The sequence below is a fragment of the Ovis aries genome, chromosome 12 (genome assembly GCF_016772045.2).
Source record: "Ovis aries strain OAR_USU_Benz2616 breed Rambouillet chromosome 12, ARS-UI_Ramb_v3.0, whole genome shotgun sequence".
NCBI classification, from domain to species: Eukaryota; Metazoa; Chordata; class Mammalia; order Artiodactyla; family Bovidae; genus Ovis; species Ovis aries.
This window is the reverse complement of record NC_056065.1, coordinates 11784053-11805886: the sequence shown is the minus strand read 5'-3', so window position 1 is coordinate 11805886 and position 21834 is coordinate 11784053. Positions and strand designations below refer to the sequence as shown.

Here is a 21834-nt window from a genome sequence, read left to right as displayed (position 1 = left end):
AGCTGAGGCTTAAATGACTCAAATTTTTGTAATTTGATAAAGAGTTTTGACTCTAAGTATGTTAAAGATAGGGAACAGTTTTAGAAGAAGTAAAGACTAATGAGCGCTTCTTTCAATGAAGGTATAGGATTCCTCAGGATTTGCTGTGAAAACTGGTCTCATTAAAAAATCTCCACAGTGAATTAAATAGAAAGTACCCTTCAAAAGATGATAGAAAGTCCTTCAAGTTTCCAAACATCAATGATTTTATGAAAAAAAAATAAATTATTTTCAAATGGCATAAAAGTAGTAATAACTTTTTGAATGGATCAGGAAAAAAATTGTCTGAGCTATTTACTCACTGCCCCATAAAAACAGCTGAGTATTATCAACGATTTTTCCTTGAGTGAAGCTGACCTAAAACATGTCATTGCACCCCAAACTATTATCACAGTGAGAGGCATCACTAAGATGTAAAGTAGAAAGAAAACCCTGTGGGTATTTCTGAAGGCTAAATCCAGTAGAACTAGAAAAGACACAGAAATGCACATTTGAAAAGACCAGAGGGTCAATGACCACCTAAAACCTGAGGGCTCTACAAGCTGGAAGGTCAAGACTGAAAAAGAATTAAAATCAAAACTTTGCTTAGCCAAAGTTTTTATTATTATTTTGATTAAAATGTTAAAGAGTGCAGAAGGCTCATACATATATTTACTGACCAAATCTCAAAAGGTGAGGACAGAGGTTTATTTATGTTCCAGTAAACATAAATAAAAATAAGTTTGAAACTGCAACTAATGCCCTTGGATGAGTCATTCAATCCTTCCATGTGTTGGGCTACCTTTCAGGCAGCAGACAGTGCAGGGAGAGGCCCAGAGGGTCACTGTGCTCAGCTCATGTGCACCCTCTAGAGGGAGGAGAGAGACAAACAGGCAAGGCAATTAATAGATACATGAATTCCAGAAAACAGTTAAGTGCTTTGAAGAAAATAAGCCAGGCTGTATGACAAAGAAAGGCAGGAGTAAGAAGGAAATTCAATGACATGATTAGAGACAAACTGTAGGACGGTGTAAAGTTTTGAGCTAAGAACTGAATGACAAGGAGTGGCCAGTAGCACTGGGGTCAGAGAAACCCAAGCAGAAAACAGGCCCTGAAATATGAGTGAGGTTAGCATCTTTAATCAACCAAAAGAAATTTAGTAGGACAGGAACACAAAGTCTTACAGGCCACATGAACAACCTTAAACAGCAGAGTAATGAGCATTAATGTACTTTTATAAATACTCTTTGTGGGGAGGGGGGGTAGTAAGGGAGGAACGGGTATTAGAGGTACAAACTTCTAGGTATAAAATACATAAGATACAAGGATGCAATGTACATCACAGGAATATTACCAATATTTTATGATAACTTTATACAGAGTACAATCTATAAAAATATCAAATCATTATGTTTATCCCTGACAGTAATATAACAAGTCAATTAAAAAGTTAGTAAAAGTACCCACTGGTTCTCTTCTGAAGAAAAGAAGCTGAGAGTCTAGTTAGAAGGCTATTTCAATAAACCAACTAGGACTGGAATTCGGTGGGGAAGACAAAACTAGGAGTAATTAGCATATAGATGTTAATCAAAGCCACAGGGCCATGAGATCACTTAGAGGGAGAGTTTAGAGAGGTTAGCAGAGATCCAGACAAGGGGCTTAGGTGCACAGGAATATTTCCAAATCCAGAGATGAGGAGGAGTTTGTGAAGGAGGTAGAAAAGGAGGGTCAGGCAAGTGAAGGATGACCAGGACAGCTTATTTTCACTGGAGGCAAAGAAGAGAGCACTTCTGGAGGTGTACATTGGCTAAGGCTACAGGAGAGTCAGGGAAGAGGCAGGAGGAAGGGTGACCACGGGGAGTGGCAACATGGAGATCAATGGTGCCCTGACTAGAGGAGTCTGGGGGTTGTTACTGGTTTTACTTGGGAAACAGAGCAGCACATTTGCAGATGACGGCAACCCTTAGTGAGGAAGAAACTGATGGCCTAGAACAGAGCGGGGCGCCATTGTAAGAGCAAAGGAGAACCACAAGGTAACTGAGAAAGCAGAATTAGGTCGGAGCTACAAAAGAATAGTTTGGCCAACCCAAAAGGAGCTGGGATCCTTCCCCTCAGGAAGAGAGTTAGAAAGGGCAGGTACAGTGGAGGGGGCTTGGTTGATTTGCTGCAGGGAAGATAAGGGAACCTCCGCCTAATTACATGGGTGTTCTCAGCTAAGTCTGAGGCAGCAAACTGAGGAGAGGATGATTCGGCATTTTAAAAGGGTCAGTTCAGTTCAGTTGCTCAGTCGTGTCCGACTGTTTGAGACCCCATGGACTGCAACACGCCAGGCTTCCCTGTCCATCACCAACTCCTGGAACTTGCTCAAACTCATGTCGATCAAGTTGGTGATGCCATCCAACCATCTCATCCTCTGTTGTCGCCTTCTCCTCCCCACGTCAATCTTTCCCAGCATCAGGGTCTTTTCAAATGAGTCAGCTCTTCGCATCAGGTGGCCAATGTATTGGAGTTTCAGCTTCAGCATCAGTCCTTCCAATGAATATTCAGGACTGATTTCTTTTAGGATTGACTGGTTGGATCTCCTTGCAGTCAAGGGACTCTCAAGAGTCTTCTCCAATACCACAGTTCAAAAGCATCAGTTTAAAAGGGTAGGAAATCGTTTCTTGAGATTTTGGAGAGGCACAATATTCATGGAAGATAGCAGGATGACTATCACTCAGGGTGATAGTGAGTGCCTACTTTAAAATTTTCAGTGACGATTTCAAGTGAGAAAGCACGTTGTGTACTTTTCCGTGGCCTGTTCCCATTCACTCGGGCACAAACCCGAGAATAGACACGTAGTTACGCACTTTTGGATCAGCACGTGTTCTGACTCTGAATTAAGATGGCATCTAATTTTGGTCAAAATCATCCTTAAATGTACTGAATGCTTCCCTCGGTTTCTCAGTAGTTATAGCTACTGCGGACAGCCTTGGAAACGCCAGGTGGAAAGTGCAGGCTTATTGTAGTGCTGGATACGGCTGCTCCACACCGTGAAGGCCTACCTGCTGGGGAAGCTTCATCACGGCAGAAGGTGGACACTGCAAGTCACTGAGGGACACCGTCGTCCCTCCTGGGTGTCCCCTCAGCTCTCCACATCTGTGCTGCTCCCTGGGGACTGGCAGCCTCCTACACCATCCTTTATTCTCCGTTTCGCTACCCACTGTGCTTGCCAACGGTTGCCCTCCTCAAGCTCATACTCCCGATGCTGCCACGCCCGGTCCTCCGTCCTTCCTGCTGGCAATTTTGGTTTCTCTAACTTCTCATGCAAAAGCTCACCTTGCAGGGAAAACAATCAAATAAAACCTGGCCTTTTCTAGACCTCGCTGTTCTATTAGTACATCTTCTATCTCTCAATAAACCAAAAGTAGCAACAGTGCCTCCTATAAGCCTCTGGTCTTTGGTGCTTCCTGGATGCTGAATAATTAGAGGCAGTCTCTTTACTTTCCTAAACCTACAGACAGTCTCTTTAAAATACAGACGCATGAGGGATCCAAAAGCCTGGACCGACCATTTCCTTATTGGGACCAACATTTTCTTATCTGCTATCTATGACACAGCAGGTTGGCAAAGGTGAGGGCGGGGCAGTCCTCATTCTCAAGGGGCTGGCAGATGAGAGGAGGGTAAGAAATAACCCAGCAAACAGAATAGACCCTGACACAGATGGAGATAGAATGAGAATGAAAATAAGTGTGGATGATGTGCTGTTTGTCAAATGACAGGAAGTACCTATTTAACCTACTGGAGGGACAGGGGCTTCAGAGAGATTTTTTTCAGAAACTGAGATACCGAACCTGGGTCTGAGATCAGGGTACAAAGCCCACCACAAAGAACCGCATACACAGCAGCATGGTGGTCACATGCTGCCTGGCCAGGAACAGCAAGGCTCACATCAGGACAGTGTTCAGGGGTGACAGGAGGAGGCTGGAGAGGTGGGGACTAATCATTAGAGCAATGGGAGAGGCTGAAGGCTATAAATAACAGGGCATGGCCAGATTTTTGTTTTAGAGATTTTTCTCTAGCAAAAGTGCAGGAAAGACTAAAAGCAGATCGGATGGATAAACTTAGACTTTTTAAGGTTAGAGAGTTTACAAATACTTCCCTCAAATCATAAACAAAAGTAACATATAAAAGTAAACAGAAGATAATGTCATAAATAAAACGGATAGTGTCTTTAATATACAAAAAGACCTAGAAATTCAAGAATACACTAACAGTGCAAAAGAAAACTAGACAGAAGATCTGAAATTCACAGAAAGAAAAGAAATGAGCTGGAAGAAAGAAAACACGCATAAGCATTAATATTTTAAAATACAAATTTAAATAGTTACAAGTCACTGGTTTTACACAATCTGATTGGAATGGAAGGAGTGGGCATGTCAACACTGCTGTTACTAATGAAAAAGAATGAAATCTTTCTGAAAGAAATGTTATAATAGGTATCAGGAACCTCTAAAAATATTACATCATCAATCTAGGAATTCTACTCTTTCAATTCTGAGGAAATAATTAGGGATGTTAAGATTTATAACCCAAAATGTTCAATTGTAGTACAAGTTATAACATATAAAGGGTAAATAAACATTCAATAATGACAACTCGGCTAAATATAATATAGTGCAGCAGCCCCTGCAGTGGACCATTGCAACCTTGAAGAATTCAGTTTAGTTCAGTCACTGCACTGAGGAAGGCTTTCTTATCTCTCCTTGCTTTTCTTTCAAACTCTGCATTCAATGGGTATATCTTTCCTTTTCTCCTTTGCCTTTAGCTTCTCTTCCTTTCTCAGCTATTTGTAAGGCATCGTCAGACAACCAATGAGTCAGTTATTTGCATCAGGTGGCCAAAGTATTGGAGTTTCAGCTTCAGCATCAGTCCTTCCAATGAATATTCAGGACTGATTTCTTTTAGGATTGACTGGTTTGACCTCCCTGCAGTCCAAGGGACTCTCAAGAGTCTTCTGCAACAGCACATTTCAAAAGCATCAGTTCTTCAGTGCTCAGCTTTCTTTATGGTCCAACAATTCAAAAGAATCAATTCTTTAGCACTCAGCCTTCTTTATGGTCCAACTCTCATATCCATACATGGCTACTGCAGAAACAATAGCTTTGACTACACGGACCTTTGTTGCCAAAGTAATGCCTCTGCTTTTTAATATGTTGTCTAGGTTGGTCATAGCTTTTCTTCTAAGGAGCAAGGGTCTTTTAATTTTAAGAGTAAACAGGAGGAAAAAACAGCAGTAAAGAGAAAGTGTTTGCAAGAGTAATACAAAATTGCTTTCACTGTATAATGTCAATAGGGTAATTTGAGAGCGTGTCTGTGAAGATGAATGGATACTGTTTAGAGAGAAAGTTAAACATGAGCAAAAGACTGAAAGAGCAAAAGGAACTATATCAAGTTGCTAAATTCTGTATTTAGAAAACACTTAATAGTACTTTAAGTTCTTTTGCTGTACAATAATACAGCAAAGAGAAGTTAGGAGAAAAAACAGAAAGGATTAATGTCATAGAAGTCAAATCAGAGAATTTTAATAAAACAGACTTATTTTAAAACTTCATGCAGAGGCTGGTGAATTACGGAGCTCATTTTCCCTGGTGGTTTATATTAAAAATAAAATGGATTCAGTATTGCTTTAGAAACATTTCTGATGGCAGACAGCTGCACAGCTCACTCTTAGGATTTAATGCATGCCATGAGCCTTGCCGCCTTGCAGAAAATGGTCCTGGGATAGATGGGCCACCATTCTGCCCCAGACAAGAGCAATGTCACCTTAGTTTCTTACATCGAGATACCAGCATGTGTCACCTTGTGTATCATGGAAATACTAACTTTGGTGACTAATTTTTGAAGAACACACTAGGGAGCACCAAAGACACCACTCTCATTCTTCAAGGAAAACAGTGTACACTACAGGTGAGATAAGCCTAGTTCTTTCATCTTCTCAGTTTAATGAGCAGTTCTGCTGTTTATCCCTATTACTCTGCTCAAGCAGAATCGAGGTCTCTGCAGCAGAGCGCTCAGAATGGAGCAGAACGAGCCACACTGAGCTGCATCCCCTGATTTGGAAAAGGCTTTCCCACCTTGTAATCCTCTTGTTGTAGAGTCAATAGAAATGCTAAAGTGAGCATCTCATTTCTGACTTTAATAATAGCTTGGATTCCTGGAACTCTTGTACAAATGCATTGTAGGCTGCTTAACTTGCCTAACATAAAAAAATTATCATATTAAAGACAAAATCCTATAAAACATACCCATCATGTGAGCACTTGTTCTACAAATCAATCATATCAGAAATCTCAGACAAGTTCAAGTGGCCCCAGTCAGCTTTCACTAGGTTATGATATAGTAACACATGGTACGAAAACCCCCTAATTTATTACAAGAAAAATGCCTTTCTTGTTCACACTACACAATGACTGGGGTCAACTGTAGCTCTGGTGCAGGTCTTTACTCTGGCCTTCGGACTAATGGAGCAGCTCTCCCAGAATATGTCCTGCTCACAATGGGGAGAGGAGCAATGGTGGAACCACCTGATGGGCCTCGAGCCTTCTTTCTGACCCACACACGGCACTGCGAGTCACTGACACAAGTTTGGTGAGCAGGGCTGATACAAAGGGGACATGAAAGTACAATTCTCCTACAAGAAGGACAGGGATAGTTGAGAACTATCTACCACATTAGCTATCTATAGAAAAATACATGTGGCAACGCAGAGATGGCTTCATCAGCAGAGGACTTGGGAATATTGAGAATTATTGAACTACTTGGCTGGCCCCAAAAGACCCTTCCTCTGCTCAGTCAGGAGGGAAGTTAAGGAAGACACAGATGCAGGCAAGTTCTAGAATAAACTTTTCACTATAAAATGAAACTAAACATACAGACAAACTCAAATTCAGAATACTATAACATGGAATCTCACACTGGTTTCCAAATTATCCCCCGACCCCACTCCATCCACTCAACCCATGCAACCAGCCTGGTGGCTAAGTCTCATTCCAGGGTCTGCAGATTTCATCTGACAGCTCATTTTTCCTCTCTTCCACAACTCGTTTATTTTAGGATCCTGTTTTCTCTTCCTAATGAAGCACTCAGTCAAAATTTCTCCATGTACAAAGCATAAAAAATGGCTTTTTATTTTCTTAAATAGAATTCCAGTTCTTTCAATGCATACTGCAAATTATTGGGTTCCAGCTTTACTTGTTAGGCCAGAAATGGTTTTCTATTTTGATTTGTTTTGTTTCATGATGTGCCTACCCATTCAGCTCTTTCTCTAACAGGAATGCCAATTGCTACATCTGTATTCTCTGACCCCAGTTTTCTGTACCTGTGATGAGGTTAGACACATCTTAAACTGCTGTGAAAATAAACGTTCTCGTTTTAAGTTTAAGGTATATTCCCCATTGGGTAGAAATATTGAATCCCATATCCTTTCCTGTGTTACATTTTTATATATGCCCCACCCCCATCTCATCTGTCCTCTCAATTCAAACATGCTTCTTTTGAACCATCTTCTACCCAATGTTCTGAAGGCTATACTTGCTTCCATAATAATAATGAACTAAGTTGTAATTTTGTGTCTTCCTAGGGTAGCACATTTCTTGCAGATCACCAACTTTCTTGAACTCTAAAGCTTCTTCAGAAGGCATTATTAAAATCTGTCTCCATTTGAGTTTTTCTCGTGAACACAGAATACCTTAATTGTCATCTTCATTTTTGTATATGTGCTAACAAGCAGTAGAATCCAGGAGTGAAGGAGCCTGGTTTCTATGCTGCTGCTGCTGCTGCTACTGCTAAGTCGCTTCAGTCATGTCCGACTCCGCGTGACCCCATAGACGGCAGCCTACCAGGCTTCCCCGTCCCTGGGATTCTCCAGGCAAGAACACTGGAGTGGGTTGCCATTTCCTTCTGCAATGCATGAAAGTGAAAAGTGAAAGTGAAGTCGCTCAGTCATGTCCAACTCCTAGTGACCCCATGGACTGCAGCCCACCAGGCCCCCTCCATCCATGGGATTTTCCAAGCAAGAGTATTGGAGTGGGTTGCCATTGCCTTCTCCGGCTTTCTATGCTAGGAAACGCATTAGACCCACTGTCTCATGTGAAGATTTAGGAAAATATGATTTTACTCACCATAGCCATTCCCTCTGATTACTATTATTTCTTGTAACAGTTAATGATTCTAAGTTACTGTTCATCAAAAGCCTATGTTTCTTCACATATTCAATATGCCTACATACCTGTTTCTATCACTATCAATGGAAAGTTAACCCATTATCTACATTTAGCAATTCAGTTTCTCAGATGTGCCAAGAGACTTCCTAGCCACCAAAAGAAGTTTTATGTTTTCCTCAGAGTGTTCATCCTTAATCTTCACAATACTTGATCTCCTCAAAGATTCTTACTATGAGATTTCTGAAAGCTCACTTAACTCTCTTCTTCAAACATTAGCACCCACAGAATAGTGGCTTAATGGAGAAAGTTCCTCCCACATGTCTGCCCTTATCTTCCCACTTCAGAAAAGACCAGAGCACAGGACGGCCATCTCTGGCGTTAAGTGTCACTTAATGGTTGTTCTGCACAGCCTCACTGTGCTGTTCTAGATTCTGGGATAGTTTCCAACACCCTATCTGAATTCCAGTCATTGCCTATTCCTTCATTCCTGGTGTGAACCATAAACCATGAACATGAAGTTGAATTTTTCATTATCCATGTTCTCCTGCTTTAATTGCATATGAGACACATCCCAGGCTATACAGCCTGACCACTTTATCATTTTTACATGGATTGGATATTTTCTTTTCAACCTTAATCTGCCTGTTTAGCTTTAAACCTTGCTCTTATCCTCTAGTTTGTCTCGAGGTTTTAGATTTTTCATCTCAGTTTCATGATCAGAGCTCTGTCCCCTGGTCCCATTTAAGTCCTGTTTCTGGGTCCCTGTGACCTATCCCAGCCACACTAGTAGGCATCTTGCTGAGTTACACAGGATAAAGGGATGAAGGAATGACCCACCACTGACTGGTGTTGTCAAAACTCACTTCCGATGCATAGAACTAAGTGAGATGTGGGATGTGTGTGTGTATCATTATATAATATATTGTTAAATAACTTGGGGGCTCTGATTCAGGCATTAGTTTTAAATTGTACTACATATTGTTCAGACTTTTTTTTTATGATTTTGACCCATGAAAATAAACTGATTTCTCCTCTACTTCTAGATGGTCCAGTGGTCTATGCAGCATACTTAAAAACAGAGCACAGTGATGAGAATATTAAATTCTGGAAGGCTTGTGAAACCTATAAGAAAACTGCCTCACAGTGGAACAGAACTTCCAGAGCAAAGAAGCTTTATAAGGTTTACATCCAGCCACAGTCCCCTAGAGAGGTAACCATACCTGACTATGCCGGAAACTGGAAATCAGTACCTCCCAGGAAAGCCCAGTACCTCCTATAATGCTATGAAGTCACTATTGTTAACCTCAGTTTACAGATAAGAAACCTAAGAATCTGAAAAGTTAATTTATTAATACCTTCTCCAGTATCACACAGCAGTTAAGAGGGAAAATTAGGCCTGTCTGGCTCCAAAGCCTCTCCTCGTTAAATTATCTTAATTCTCAGCAAAGTATAAAAAGAAGTCCTTATAAGAGTTGACTGTGCTACAAGGACCTACAGATACACATACCATAGTGGTGACTTCCCTAGCAGGGTGGGCAGAGTCTGGCCCACCCCACCAGGGCTCCTGCTCTGTTTAGCTTAAAACCAGCGGAGGGGTCACACTGTTATTACTGCCCATCACTTACAACTGCAGAAAGAAAATAGAGTTATGATGAGATAGATACACTGAGACTCCTCCTGGTAGAGAGAGAACCAGGAGTGAAAATTCTGATCATGAGGATGAGGACAGATGGTTTACAAGATTCCTGTCTCTCAGGAGAGTCTGACATTAATTGACTTGTTCCTCAAAACTCATGTCTGGAAAATATTTGGTTTATTGAAATAACCACTTCTCTCCCCTATGTCTCTACTTCTCTTCACTTTCTTCCCATTTCAGGAGATGTTCAGTTAAATCAGCATCTATGACTATTTAAGGAAGGTAAACTTTAAAATAGCACCAACTTCCCTTTCCTTTAAAAGAGGACTCCATCTCATAAACTTCCTTCTTTGCAGACTCCACTAACAAACCACTTGCATCCGCCTAAGTAAGCAGTGGTTTCTGAGATTTCCCTGGTCATGGGCTTCATGTTGTGTGTGTGTGTGTGTGTGTGTGTGTGTGTGTGTGTGTGTGTTTAATCTGGGGATGTGGAGTTGGATGTTTATTTTTCTTAAAGCAAGGAGCTTATCTCATACAAGTCTTTTAAGATGTCAATGAAAGTGCAGACAAAATTACCCTATTCCACTGAAAAGTAGAGCAGGAAATAAATTAAACCTTTCCATTCCATTTTCATCTTCAATTATGCCTACTTATGCTTCACACGTAATTTTACTTTGCAGATTAACATTGACAGTTCAACAAGAGAAGCTATCATCAAAAATATTCAAGAACCCACTCAAACATGTTTTGAAGAGGCTCAAAAAATAGTGTACATGCACATGGAAAGGGATTCCTATCCCAGATTTCTGAAGTCAGAAATGTACCAGAAACTTCTGAAGACTATTCAAGCCAACAACAATTCTTGACCACCACTCAAAAGTTTAAATTGAAGATGGTATACAGAAAGTGTTGGTTTTGTTCTTCTCATATAAAACTAAATAAATAAAATCATAAACAGAGTAGAAAAGAAATAGAAGAAATCAAGCCATAAATTGATTTCTGGTTCTCAAATAGAAACAGATCCTGAAAGGACTACAGAACTCTTATAACGTGAATAACACAATTTATGGCACACCTATGTAGCTCATAGGTATATATATATTAAAAAAAATATATGGAGAAGGAAGGTCTTTCTTCATAAATAACATGTTGTTGGGAGCCAGCATGAGGAACTCCGCCCATGGCAAAGGTCATGAGGAAGGAAGCTTGGCATACGCAAAGGTGTGATCAAGCCTCAGGAAACCCAGTGTTCCCGAGCATCTACCCACAAAACCAGAGTACTTTACGGGAGCTCTCCCCCATAACCATTTCTCTCAGAGAAGGAGTTAACTTGCAGCTCCAGTTAATAAAAATTCCTGGGTGTGACAAGAGTGTTTCAACTTACGAACTCTGAAGGTTCTCTGGCCTGCCTGATCAGGCTCGTCCGGCCGCATGTGATTGTTTACAGCCTCCCAACTGTGAGAGGCATGGGATGTTTTAAAACTTTCTAAAACCAGACTCTTTTGAGAAGTTAGAAGATCATTAGTATAGTATTAGTAGGATGATTAGGAATTATATTGGTGAAGGGTTTTTTCATTTGTCCTGCCAATAATTACTGCTAATTCCCTGCCCTGGGTGTGACAAGGATGTCTCAGGCCAAACCTCTCTGCTGACAGACTAGCTTGTGTGACAGCCTCTCAGCCATAAACAGCGCAGAGAGTTTGGAGTATTAGCACAGGGCTTTTTTCATTGATGAGTCAATGATTGCCATCAGGCCTCCATATCCTTAGGCACCTGGGAATATATTAATCAATGTATTTGGAATATAGAAAAGGAAATATAGTAGTTTTTTGATGTTAGCAATACTAGACTTTTTGAGTTAATGAATCCTCTCTTTTGTTATAGATCACTGTACTGTGTTATAAATCACTATAAATCACTGTGTCCTTGCTATGCAAAAATGTAACTTTATCACTATCTTAAAACAAAATAGATCTTAAGGGGAACATTGGTGAAGGGTTTACATTTGTTGAGCCAATATTTGCTACTGAAATTCCATATTCCTGCCCTTATAATGAATATAACTAGCATATAGGAGAAATAAGTATTAACCTTTAAGATTAATCATGTTAAACCTTAGGTAAAGTAAATTCCTTTCTTGATTGTAACTCACTACACCCTCACCCTATAGGAATGCAACTTTATTTGGAGGGTGGCGCCTGATTTAAGAAAAAATCACCCCTGGAAAAATAAGTTTTCTAGTTAACTGACCAGTATCAGAAAGGGCCATAAAATGTCAGCAGACCTCATGGCTAGAAGATGGTGAAACTCATAAGACCTTTGTATAATTTTATATGAAGCACCTGATTGTGACAAGGGTCAGGTCTGCTGACCCCCGCGTGACTCTGTATTCATCCCTATGTGTAACAAAAAGGTGTATAAACAAACCTGAAAAATAAAGAAATTGGATCAGTTTCTGGAAAGACTGATTCCCCGTGTCGTTTCTTTCTCGCTCCCCATTTTCCTGGCTGAATTCCCATCTGAAATGTGGGTACTCACCAAGCCTGCTAATTCTGCCTGGGCTTCTGAGATCAGACTGGGGAGGCCTCAGTGCCTCCTCTCCTTCAGGAGAATGGAAAGACACCTGTGGCCTACGTAGGTGGTGATTGGTATTCCACGTAAACCAGTTTATTCAGCCTCTTTTCTCCACTAATTCTCCTACTACACTATCTGTTTCTAATCTCCCTCTATATCTGTAATTAAATAAGTTTTTTCCAGGACGCCGACTCCGTCCCCACCTTTGAATCACCCTGGATCCACCGGGGCTGGACCCTGGCAACATGTAACATAAATAACAAATATATATGAAAAAGGGTAAATGGTAAAGTTTTTATTGTACAAATCAACTAAATGATAAAGTTTTTACTGTACAAATCAACTAAGTGGATTTTTTAATTAATGAAATTTTGCTGTCATAATGCACAGATAGTTCAGTTCTTTAAAAATTGTAGCTATATGAGTTGTGTCTCTAGCATGAATGTATTCTTTAAACAGAGTGCTTATAGTAACTTTATTAATAACTAGTAGACGAACCCGGTGCTCAGTGAATAATCAATAGTATTATATCATGAGCAATATAAAAAGATGTGTTCTTGAAGGATATTTTAAAATTTTCCTGATATTATGTTCATAACTCTACTTCTATATATCTTTCTACATGTGAAAAATTCCAAATGAGTCTAAGCTATTTAAATGTATGAATTTCCTCATTTATTTCTGTACTTATATTGCTATAGGGTAGGAAATTTGGCTCCTATATTTTGAGTTTTTTTTTTTTCTCACAATGTGAATCCATCACTATCCTGATAATCAATAAATACAAATACACACTAAAAACTTTATAAGTATGCTATTTTTTTGAAAGACATGATCCAGTAATTTTTCCAGCTAAAAGACTGTTTTATATGCCCTATTATAGAAGTTTCTTAGACTCTGTCAGGAGATTCCAGAGAAAGAACTCATATGTCTGTTTGACTTGCTTTGTTCAGCACATAGCACAAAATAAATGTGCCACAGGAATGTATAAACATTCTTTACTTTTGATAGAGAATAAGTTCCTTAAAATATTTAATATCATTTTTCCAAAGAATTAACTGTAGGAAAGTTTTGATTGAGATTTTTAGCTTTAGTAGGAAAAGTATTTCTCAGGTCTCGAATTTGATTGCAATAGCATTTATTATAAAATGCCTATAAACCTAAGCTGTATCACATGAAAGTAAGGATTAACTGGAATCATTCTCATTAAATAAGGAATTATTATAACATAGAATCAATATTTAGGAGCTCATTCTTTTTTTATTATTTTTTAAAATTTATTTATTTTAATTGTAGGTTACTTATTTTACAATATTGCGGTGGTTTTTGCCATACTTGAACAAACGAACCAGCCATGGGTGAACATGTGTCCCCCTGTCCTGAACCCACTACCTGCCTCCCTCCCCATCCCATTTCTCTGGGTTGTTTCAGTGCATCGGCTTTGAGCGCTCTGCTTCATGCATCGAACTTGGACTGGTCATCTATTTCACATACGGTAATATACATGTTTCAATGCTATCCTTTCAAATGCCCCCATCCTCGCCATCTCCCAACAGAGTCCAAAAGTCTGTTCTTTACATCCGTGCCTCTTTTGCCATCTTGCATATAGGGTCGGCATTACCATCTTTGTAAATTCTATATGTATGTGTTAATATACCATATTGGTGTTTCTCTTTCTGACTTACTTCACTCTGTATAATAGGTTCCAGTTTCATCCACCTCATTAGAACTGACTCAAATGCAGCCTTTTCTATAGTTGAGTAATATTCCATTGTGTATATGTATCACAGCTTTCTTATCCATTTGTCTGCCAATGGACATCAAGGTTGCTTCCATGTCGTAGCTATTATAAATAGTGCTGCGATGAACACTGGGGTACACGTGTCTCTTTCAATTCTGGTTTCCTTGTTGTGTTTGCCCAGCGGTGGGATTGTTGGGTCATCTGGAATTTCTATTTCCGGTTTTTTAAGGAATCTCCACACTGTTCTGAAGTGACTTAGCAGCAGCAGCAGCCACACTGTTCTCCATAGTGGCTGTACTAGTTTGCATTCCCACCAACATTGTAAGAGGGTTCCCTTTGCTCTACACCCTCTCCAGCATTTAGTGTTTGCAGACTTTTTGGTGGCAACCATTCTGACGAGCATGAGATGGTACCTCATTGTAGTTTTGATTTGTATTTCTCTGATAATGAGTGATGTTGAGCATATTTCATGTGTTTGTTAACCATCTGTTGTCTTCTTGGGAGAAATGTCTGTTTAGATCTTTGGCCCACTTTTTGATTAAGTCATTTATTTTTCTGGTATTGAGCTGCATGAGCTGCTCGTATATTTTGGAGATTAATTCTTTGTCAGTTGCTTCATTTGCTACTATTTTCTCCCATTCTGAAGGCTGTCTTTTCACCTTGCTTATAGTTTCCTTCACTGTGCAAAAGCTTTTAAGTTTAATTAGGTCCTATTTGTTTATTTTTGCTTTTATTTCTAATATTCTGGGAGGTGGGTCATAGAGGATCTTGCTCTGATTTATGTCGGAGAGTGTTTTGCCTATGTTTTCCTCTAGGAGTTTTATATTGTTTGGTCTGGTCTTACATTTAGATCTTTAATCCATTTTGAGTTTATTTTTGTGTATGGTGCTACAAAGTGTTTTAGTTTCATGCTTTTACAGATGGTTGACTAGTTTTCCCAGCGCCATTTGTTAAAGAGATTGTCTTTTCTCCTTCTCCATTGTATGTTTTTGCCTCCTTTGTCAAAGATAAGGTGTCCATAGGTAAGCAGATTTATCTCTGGGCTTTCTATTTTGTTCCATTGATCTATATTTCTGTCTTTGTGCCAGTACCATACTGTCTTGATGACTCTAGCTTTGTAGTGTAGTCTGAAATCAAGCAGGTTGATTCCTCCAATTCCATTCTTCTTTCTCAAGATTGCTTTGGCTATTCAAGGTTTTTTGTGTTTCCATACAAACTGGGAAATTATTTGTTCTAGTTCTATGAGAAATACCATTGGCAGCTTGATAGGGATTGCATTGGATCTATAGATTATTTTGGGTAGTATACTCAGTTTCACTATATTAATTCTTCTGATCCATGAACATAGTATATTTCTCCATCAATTTGTGTCATCTTTGATTTCCTTCATCAGTGCTTTATAGTTTTGTATATCTAGGTCTTTTGTTTCTTTAGGTAAATTTATTCCTATTTTATTCTTTTCATTGCAATGGTGAATAGGATTGTTTCCTTAATTTCTCTGTTTTATCATTGTTAGTGTATAGGAATGCAAGGGATTTCTGTGCATTGCTTTTATATCCTGCAACTTAACTATATTCACTAATTAGCTCTAGTAATTTTCTGGTGGTGTCTTTAGGGTTTTCCATGTAGAGGATCATGTCATCTGCAAACAGTGAGAATTTTACTTCTTTTCCAATCTGGATTCCTTTTATTTCTTTTTCTTCTCTGATTGCTGTGCCTAGGACTTCCAAAATTATGTTGAATAGTAGTGGTGAAAGTGGGCATCCTTGTCTTATTCCTGATTTTAGAGGAAATGCTTTCAATTTTTTGCCATTGAGGATGTTTGCTGTGGGTTTATCAGAGATGGCTTTTATTTGTTGAGGTATGTTCCTTCTATGCCTGCTTTCTGGAGAGCTTTTATCATAAATCGGTGTTGAATTTTGTCAAAGACTTTCTCTGCATGTATTGAGATAATCATATGGTTTTATCTTTCAGTTTGTTAATATGGTGTATCACATTGATTGATTTGTGAATACTGAAGAATCCTAGTATCCCTGGGATAAAGCCCATTTGGTCATGATGTATGATCTTTTTAATATGTTGTTGGACTCTGCTAGAATTTTGCTGAGGATTTTTGCATCTATGTTCATCAGTGATATTGGCCTGTAGTTTTCTTTTGGGGGGGCATCTTTATCTGGTTTTGGTATTAGGGTGATGGTGGCCTCATAGAATGAGTTTGGAACTTTACCTTCCTCTTCAATTTTCTGGAAGAGTTTGAGTAGGATAGGTGTTAGCTTTTCTTTAAATTTTTGGTAGAATTCACCTGTGAAGATATCTGGTCCTGGGCTTCTGTTTGTTGGAAGATTTTTGATTATAGTTTAGATTTCTGTGCTTGTGATGGGTCTGTTAAGATTCCCTTTTCTTCCTGGTTCAGTTTTGGAAGGTTATACTTTTCTAAGAATTTGTCCCTTTCTTCTAAGTTGTCCATTTTATTGGCATATAGTTGCTGATAGTAGTCTCATGATCCTTTGTATTTCTGTGTTGTCCGTTGTGATTTCTCCATTTTCATTTCTAATTTTATTGATTTGATTCTTCTCCCTTTTTTTCTTGATGATTCGGGCTAATAGTTTGTCTATTTTATTTATCTTCTCAAAGAGCCAGATTTTAGTTTTGTTGATTTTTGCTGTAATCACCTTTATTTCTTTTTCAGTTATTTCTGCTCTTATTTTTATTATTTCTTTCCTTCTACTAACTTTGGGGTTTAGCTGTGCAAAAGAAAATTTTTTCTTCAAAAGTTTAGAGTTGATTAATGAGGCTTTAGTTGCTTGTAGAAGGTGTTACCACAGCAGTCCAATTTTGCCTAATCCATTGAACTGATTTCTTTTAAAAATACCAATACAAAAATTCAAATTTAAGTCTTAGATATCTGAACTTGATAATGCTCCCTAGGCACAATAGATCCCTTCCCTGATGGCTCAGACAGTAAGGAATCCACCTACAATGCAGGAAACTGGGTTCAATCCCAGGGTCAGGACGATTCCCTGGAGAGGGAAATGGCTACCCACTCCAGTATTCTTGCCTGGAGAATCCCATGGACAGAGGAGCCTGGCCGGCTACAGTCTGTGGAGTCATGGAAGAGCCAGACACAACTGAGTGACTGAATCACTTCAACAGGCACAAGAAGCCAGGAAAAATAAAAATGCTTCCACATGTGTCAAATAATCTCATCAACTTACTCCACTGGCAAACAAATATATTCATGGACAAGTCAGAAAAGTCAAACACCCATGCATGCCCTTGAGACATGTGGTTTCAGGACACCTTGATCCCTTCTCATGCAATTATACTAAATCAGCCAGACACTAATGTAACTAACAAACAGAATAATCAGTATTGTTTGCCACTTATTTCCCCCCTTGTATTCCAATACAAGATAAGGCTGCTATGTGCTGACATTACCTTCTAAATACACTCCCTCTGCCCAGCCCTCATAGCATGTTCACCTCATGCTGAGGAAACCCAGTGCTCCATGGTAACAAGAAACAAAAAGTTTCAGCCAAAGCCACTGGGCTAGTGTCTGTTCGTGCATCTGAAGTCTCTGTACCTCTAGTAACAAAAGACCTCAGTGTCCTCATCTATAAAATAAAGAAATGGGACTAGTTGATAGAATGAACCCCATGCAGTATGCTTTAATACATCTGATTACTACTGTATTCCTCATTTCCTTCAAGTTTGAAGTCATTTTGAAAAGTAACTCCTCCAAAAATTGACATTTTCATAGGAAAGTGGATAACGAACTATTTCATGTTTAACACCAGTTGAGGGAGTTTTAATTTTTTTTTACTTAGGAACAAAGAATTCAAAGTGCCATCTGTTCAAGAATATTTGGAAGTATATATTTCATGTGACTGATAGTTAAACTAGTTTTCATACCATTTTAACTTAATATTTTAAATCTTACTTGTTTTTCTCAGAATTCAAAAAAATAATAAATATTTTATCATATTAAAATAATTCAAAAATTGATGATATTTCTCCAATGGTTATGTGGATATGTTCATGCATTTTTACACATTTGTTTTATCCTCAGTATTTTAAACATATATTCAATTTCTGATGTAAGAATCTGGATGTATTTATAATTTTTTCCCATTTTTAGATATATATTTTCAAATTTGGGAGACACAAGATAAGCCTTCATTGTTTCTCATAAAAAATAAATTCTTATCTTCTCCAAGAAAGATAACAACAAAGATTTGTACAATTCAGATTCAAGCATCTTGGCAGAGATGAACACTTTCCTGTTTATAATATATCAGCCACACCACAGTTTTGTCAACTACAGAGGACTTTTTAACCAATTTTAGAAGGATGATTACAGAAAAGAAATGTACAAAGCTTTCTCCAAACACATAATAGGGTGTGATTTGAAGAAAATTATAAGATTCCACAGCCCCAAAATAGTTTCCCCATATCTAGGGCCTGAAATTTCCATCATGATCATAAAAGATTAAAAATGGCATCTGATTTCAAGTTTTAAGTGAAGAATGAAACACTAATGCTGACATATTACCTTTTGACCAGCAGAAAGCAAAACTCCAAGAAAACAGGCACAGGCCTATAGGGTCAAACAGGAAAAAAGGCTGAGAGAACAAAGATATCAGGATAAATGGAGGTCACCACATACCAAACACAAGTGGGAACTTGGAGGCCAAGTGGAAAAGAATTTCTTATTAAAATCCCCTTATGTTGCTAATAGAAAACCAAAAGGGGAAGGGGAATTAGTTTAAAAAGCAAGTACTAAGAGGTACAAACTGTGCCGTGCTGTGCTGTGGCTCAGCTGTGTCCGACTCTTTGTGACATTTTGGACTGTAGCCTGTCCAGCTCCTCTGTCAATGGGATTTTTTTCAGGCAAGAATACTGCAACGGGTTGTCATTTCCTAAGAGGTACAAACTACTAGATATAAAATAAATAAGCTGTAAGAATATATTGACCACCATAGAGAATATTGCCAATACCTTATGATAACGTCAAATGGAGTGTAATGTATTAAAATTTTGAATCCCTAATATGGTACACCTGAAAGTAATTATTATAAGTCAACTATGTGCTGTGCTGTGCTAAACTGCTTCAGTAGTGTCTGACTCTCTGTGACCCTATGGACTGTAGCCCACCAGGCTCCTCTGTCTGTGGGATTCTCCAGACAAGAATACTGGAGTGGGTTGCCATTCCCTTCTCCATATGTCAACTATACCTCAGTAAAAAAAAAAAATAATAATAATAATATAATATAATATACAAGAAAAAATCTGTCTGTACAGGCTATTTTGAAATACAATTTACCACTGAATAAAGAAATGTTGAGTGATTGAATAAAAGGCAGTTATTTCCTGTTAATTTCACATTTTAATAGAAAAAAATGAATAGCATGCCTATAAAATTAAAATACCAAGTATTATATTTCCCAACAAATAGTATTTTTAGAAGCATTCCTTTAATCAAAACACCTATCCAGTTCCTACTGAGTACAGATACTATACATATGGACATTAATTAGATGAGGTTTCTGCTCTGAAGGACATGTAAGGTGACAATTAAAATGCAAAATAATGGCCAAGGTTGACACGTAACATAGTGCTGTGAAACCCTGCAGAAGCATCGGTTTCTACCCTGGAGAATTTGGAAAGAGGTGAAGAGATGCTGTGTAAGACGATTCTTGAAGAGTGATTAAGGGAACATTCAGAGGAAGGGGGAAAGGCAGTGTAGATGGAAACAAGGGCTCAGGATGGGGAATTCAGCAGCACTGAGGAACGTATAAAAGCTGGTGGAGGTTTTGAAATCAGATCTAAGCGCAAATTCAACAGTGAGTGGCTCTGGGAATTTAAGAAACTACTTAACCTCACTGAACTGTTTTTCTGTGCATCTGTAAAATGATAATAACAAAAACATTAATAACATATACCCCATTCCTGGTGGCTCAGACAGTAAAGAATTTGCCTCCAAGGCAGGAGACCTGGGTTCAATCCCTGTGTCAGGAAGATGCCCTGGATGAGGAAATGGCAATCCACTTCAGTATTCTTGCTGGGGAAATCCCATGGACAGAAGAGCCTGGCAGGCTGCAGTCTGTGGGATCACGAAGAGTTGGACACGACTGAGTGACTCTCACCTCACTTTAATTCACCTCATAGGCTTCTCTATGTTTAAATGTATATCAAGTCTTGATACTGTGTTCAATAAAATTTAATCATATTATGAAACTGCCTTCAAAGTCCAGATGAGAGGCAATGTAGTCAGAGCTAGGCAAGTGAGGAAAAGAGAGATGTTTTTGAGGGAGAAACTGTGAACTGGTCAGACAAGGGCAATGAGGGCAAGATCAAGGCTAATCTGAAGATCCTAATTCGAGCATCAGGGCTGGTACTGCGCCATGAACAGAGAGAGGCAGACTGGGAAAGGTGAGCAGGACTGAGATACCTGCTGAATGAGTGTCCACAAGCCACACCTGGGAACCCAGAGGGAGGCAGAAACGCAGATCTGGGCACTGTTAGCATGGCTGAGTCCCTGAGCAGAGATTGTTTAACAGGGAAACAGAGGGTAGAAACCCAAAGCACTCACCTAAACCTTAGAGAAGAAAATAACACACAAACGACTCCTAAATTCTCACTGTAAGCTCATCATGATGTTTACAGTAATGATAGTGATCATTTATTGCGTTACTCTGTGGATACTGTGGATATTGTGCCAAGGGTTTGGTTACATTATTCATTATTCAACAGATACAGAGCACCTGTCAAATTGTCAACATGGTTCTCAGGAGAGAACCTTAGATTCACCAACAAGCCAAGCAGAAGACATGGCTACCGCTTGCATTGTCTTGGTATAACAAAAGCATTACCAAATAAAGAATATGACATCAGATTATGACACGTGCTACAAAGAAAAAGAAAGAAAATAATATAAGTAGGACGGGGACAGCTAGAGAAAGGTCAGGGGGTCTTCTCTATACAGTTCATGGTGATCCTCCATCCTAACAACCGTAATTGAGGCTGACTCCAAAGTTTTGAGAAATTAAATAACTTTTTTAGATTTTCCTAACCAGTACCATAATCACAATAAGTACAGACTCCCACAAACAGCTAAATGGCAAGGAAATGCACAATAAATATATTAAAATACACATTCAAGTATAAAGTGCCATTACCTACACAGTTTTAACATGGAAGATCACTGTCACATTGTCATAGCCATCACTAGGCACTGCTACTAATAAACTCACGCAGGTGGGCTTAAAACATCACTGAGGCTTAGGTCTCTTCTAGAAAGAAGAAATACCAGGCAACTGATTGATGTAATGATGCCCAAGTTCCAGTAATAAGAGGGAACCTCCTCTCTTTAGTTAGCAAATACAACGTTTAAGCCAGGAACTGAAATACACATTCTGAGTAGTCAGCATATATTCATGAAAGCAAAGGCAGGAGATGAAGAGGAGCCAAAATATCAGCCTGGCAAGAGGCTAGAGGTCATGGTGCTCACCGTGCAGCATCCCACACTCTCACCACTGTCTGGGTGGAAAACGAGCAGGAGACCCAGGCTCAGGACCACAGCCATGGCCAGTCAGTAGTGACAGCTGCATCTTCAGTTTGAAAGCCTGGAGGAATGGGTGTAGGCAAATCGTGAAAAATGC

The 21834-nt window shown here is 39.0% G+C and overlaps 1 protein-coding gene and 1 long non-coding RNA gene across 3 annotated transcripts in view; one reads left to right on the top strand and one right to left on the bottom strand.

Moving 5' to 3' along the window:
- RGS13 (regulator of G protein signaling 13) overlaps positions 1–12320 on the top strand; it is a 25013-nt gene extending 12693 nt beyond the window's left edge. The window contains exons 7-8 of the mRNA XM_042257072.2: positions 9266–9432; positions 10539–12320. Of these exons, the coding sequence (XP_042113006.1) occupies positions 9266–9432; positions 10539–10724 (353 nt within the window). The 3' untranslated portion in view covers positions 10725–12320. The remainder of the gene's footprint in view (positions 1–9265; positions 9433–10538) is intronic.
- The window catches only part of LOC105611804 (uncharacterized), a 175460-nt gene continuing 157840 nt past the window's right edge, over positions 4215–21834 (bottom strand). Inside the window, exon 8 of one of the 2 annotated variants that reach the window (XR_009595661.1) lies at positions 4215–21798. This is a non-coding gene — a long non-coding RNA (uncharacterized LOC105611804). The other variant, XR_009595660.1, reaches the window with a different exon arrangement.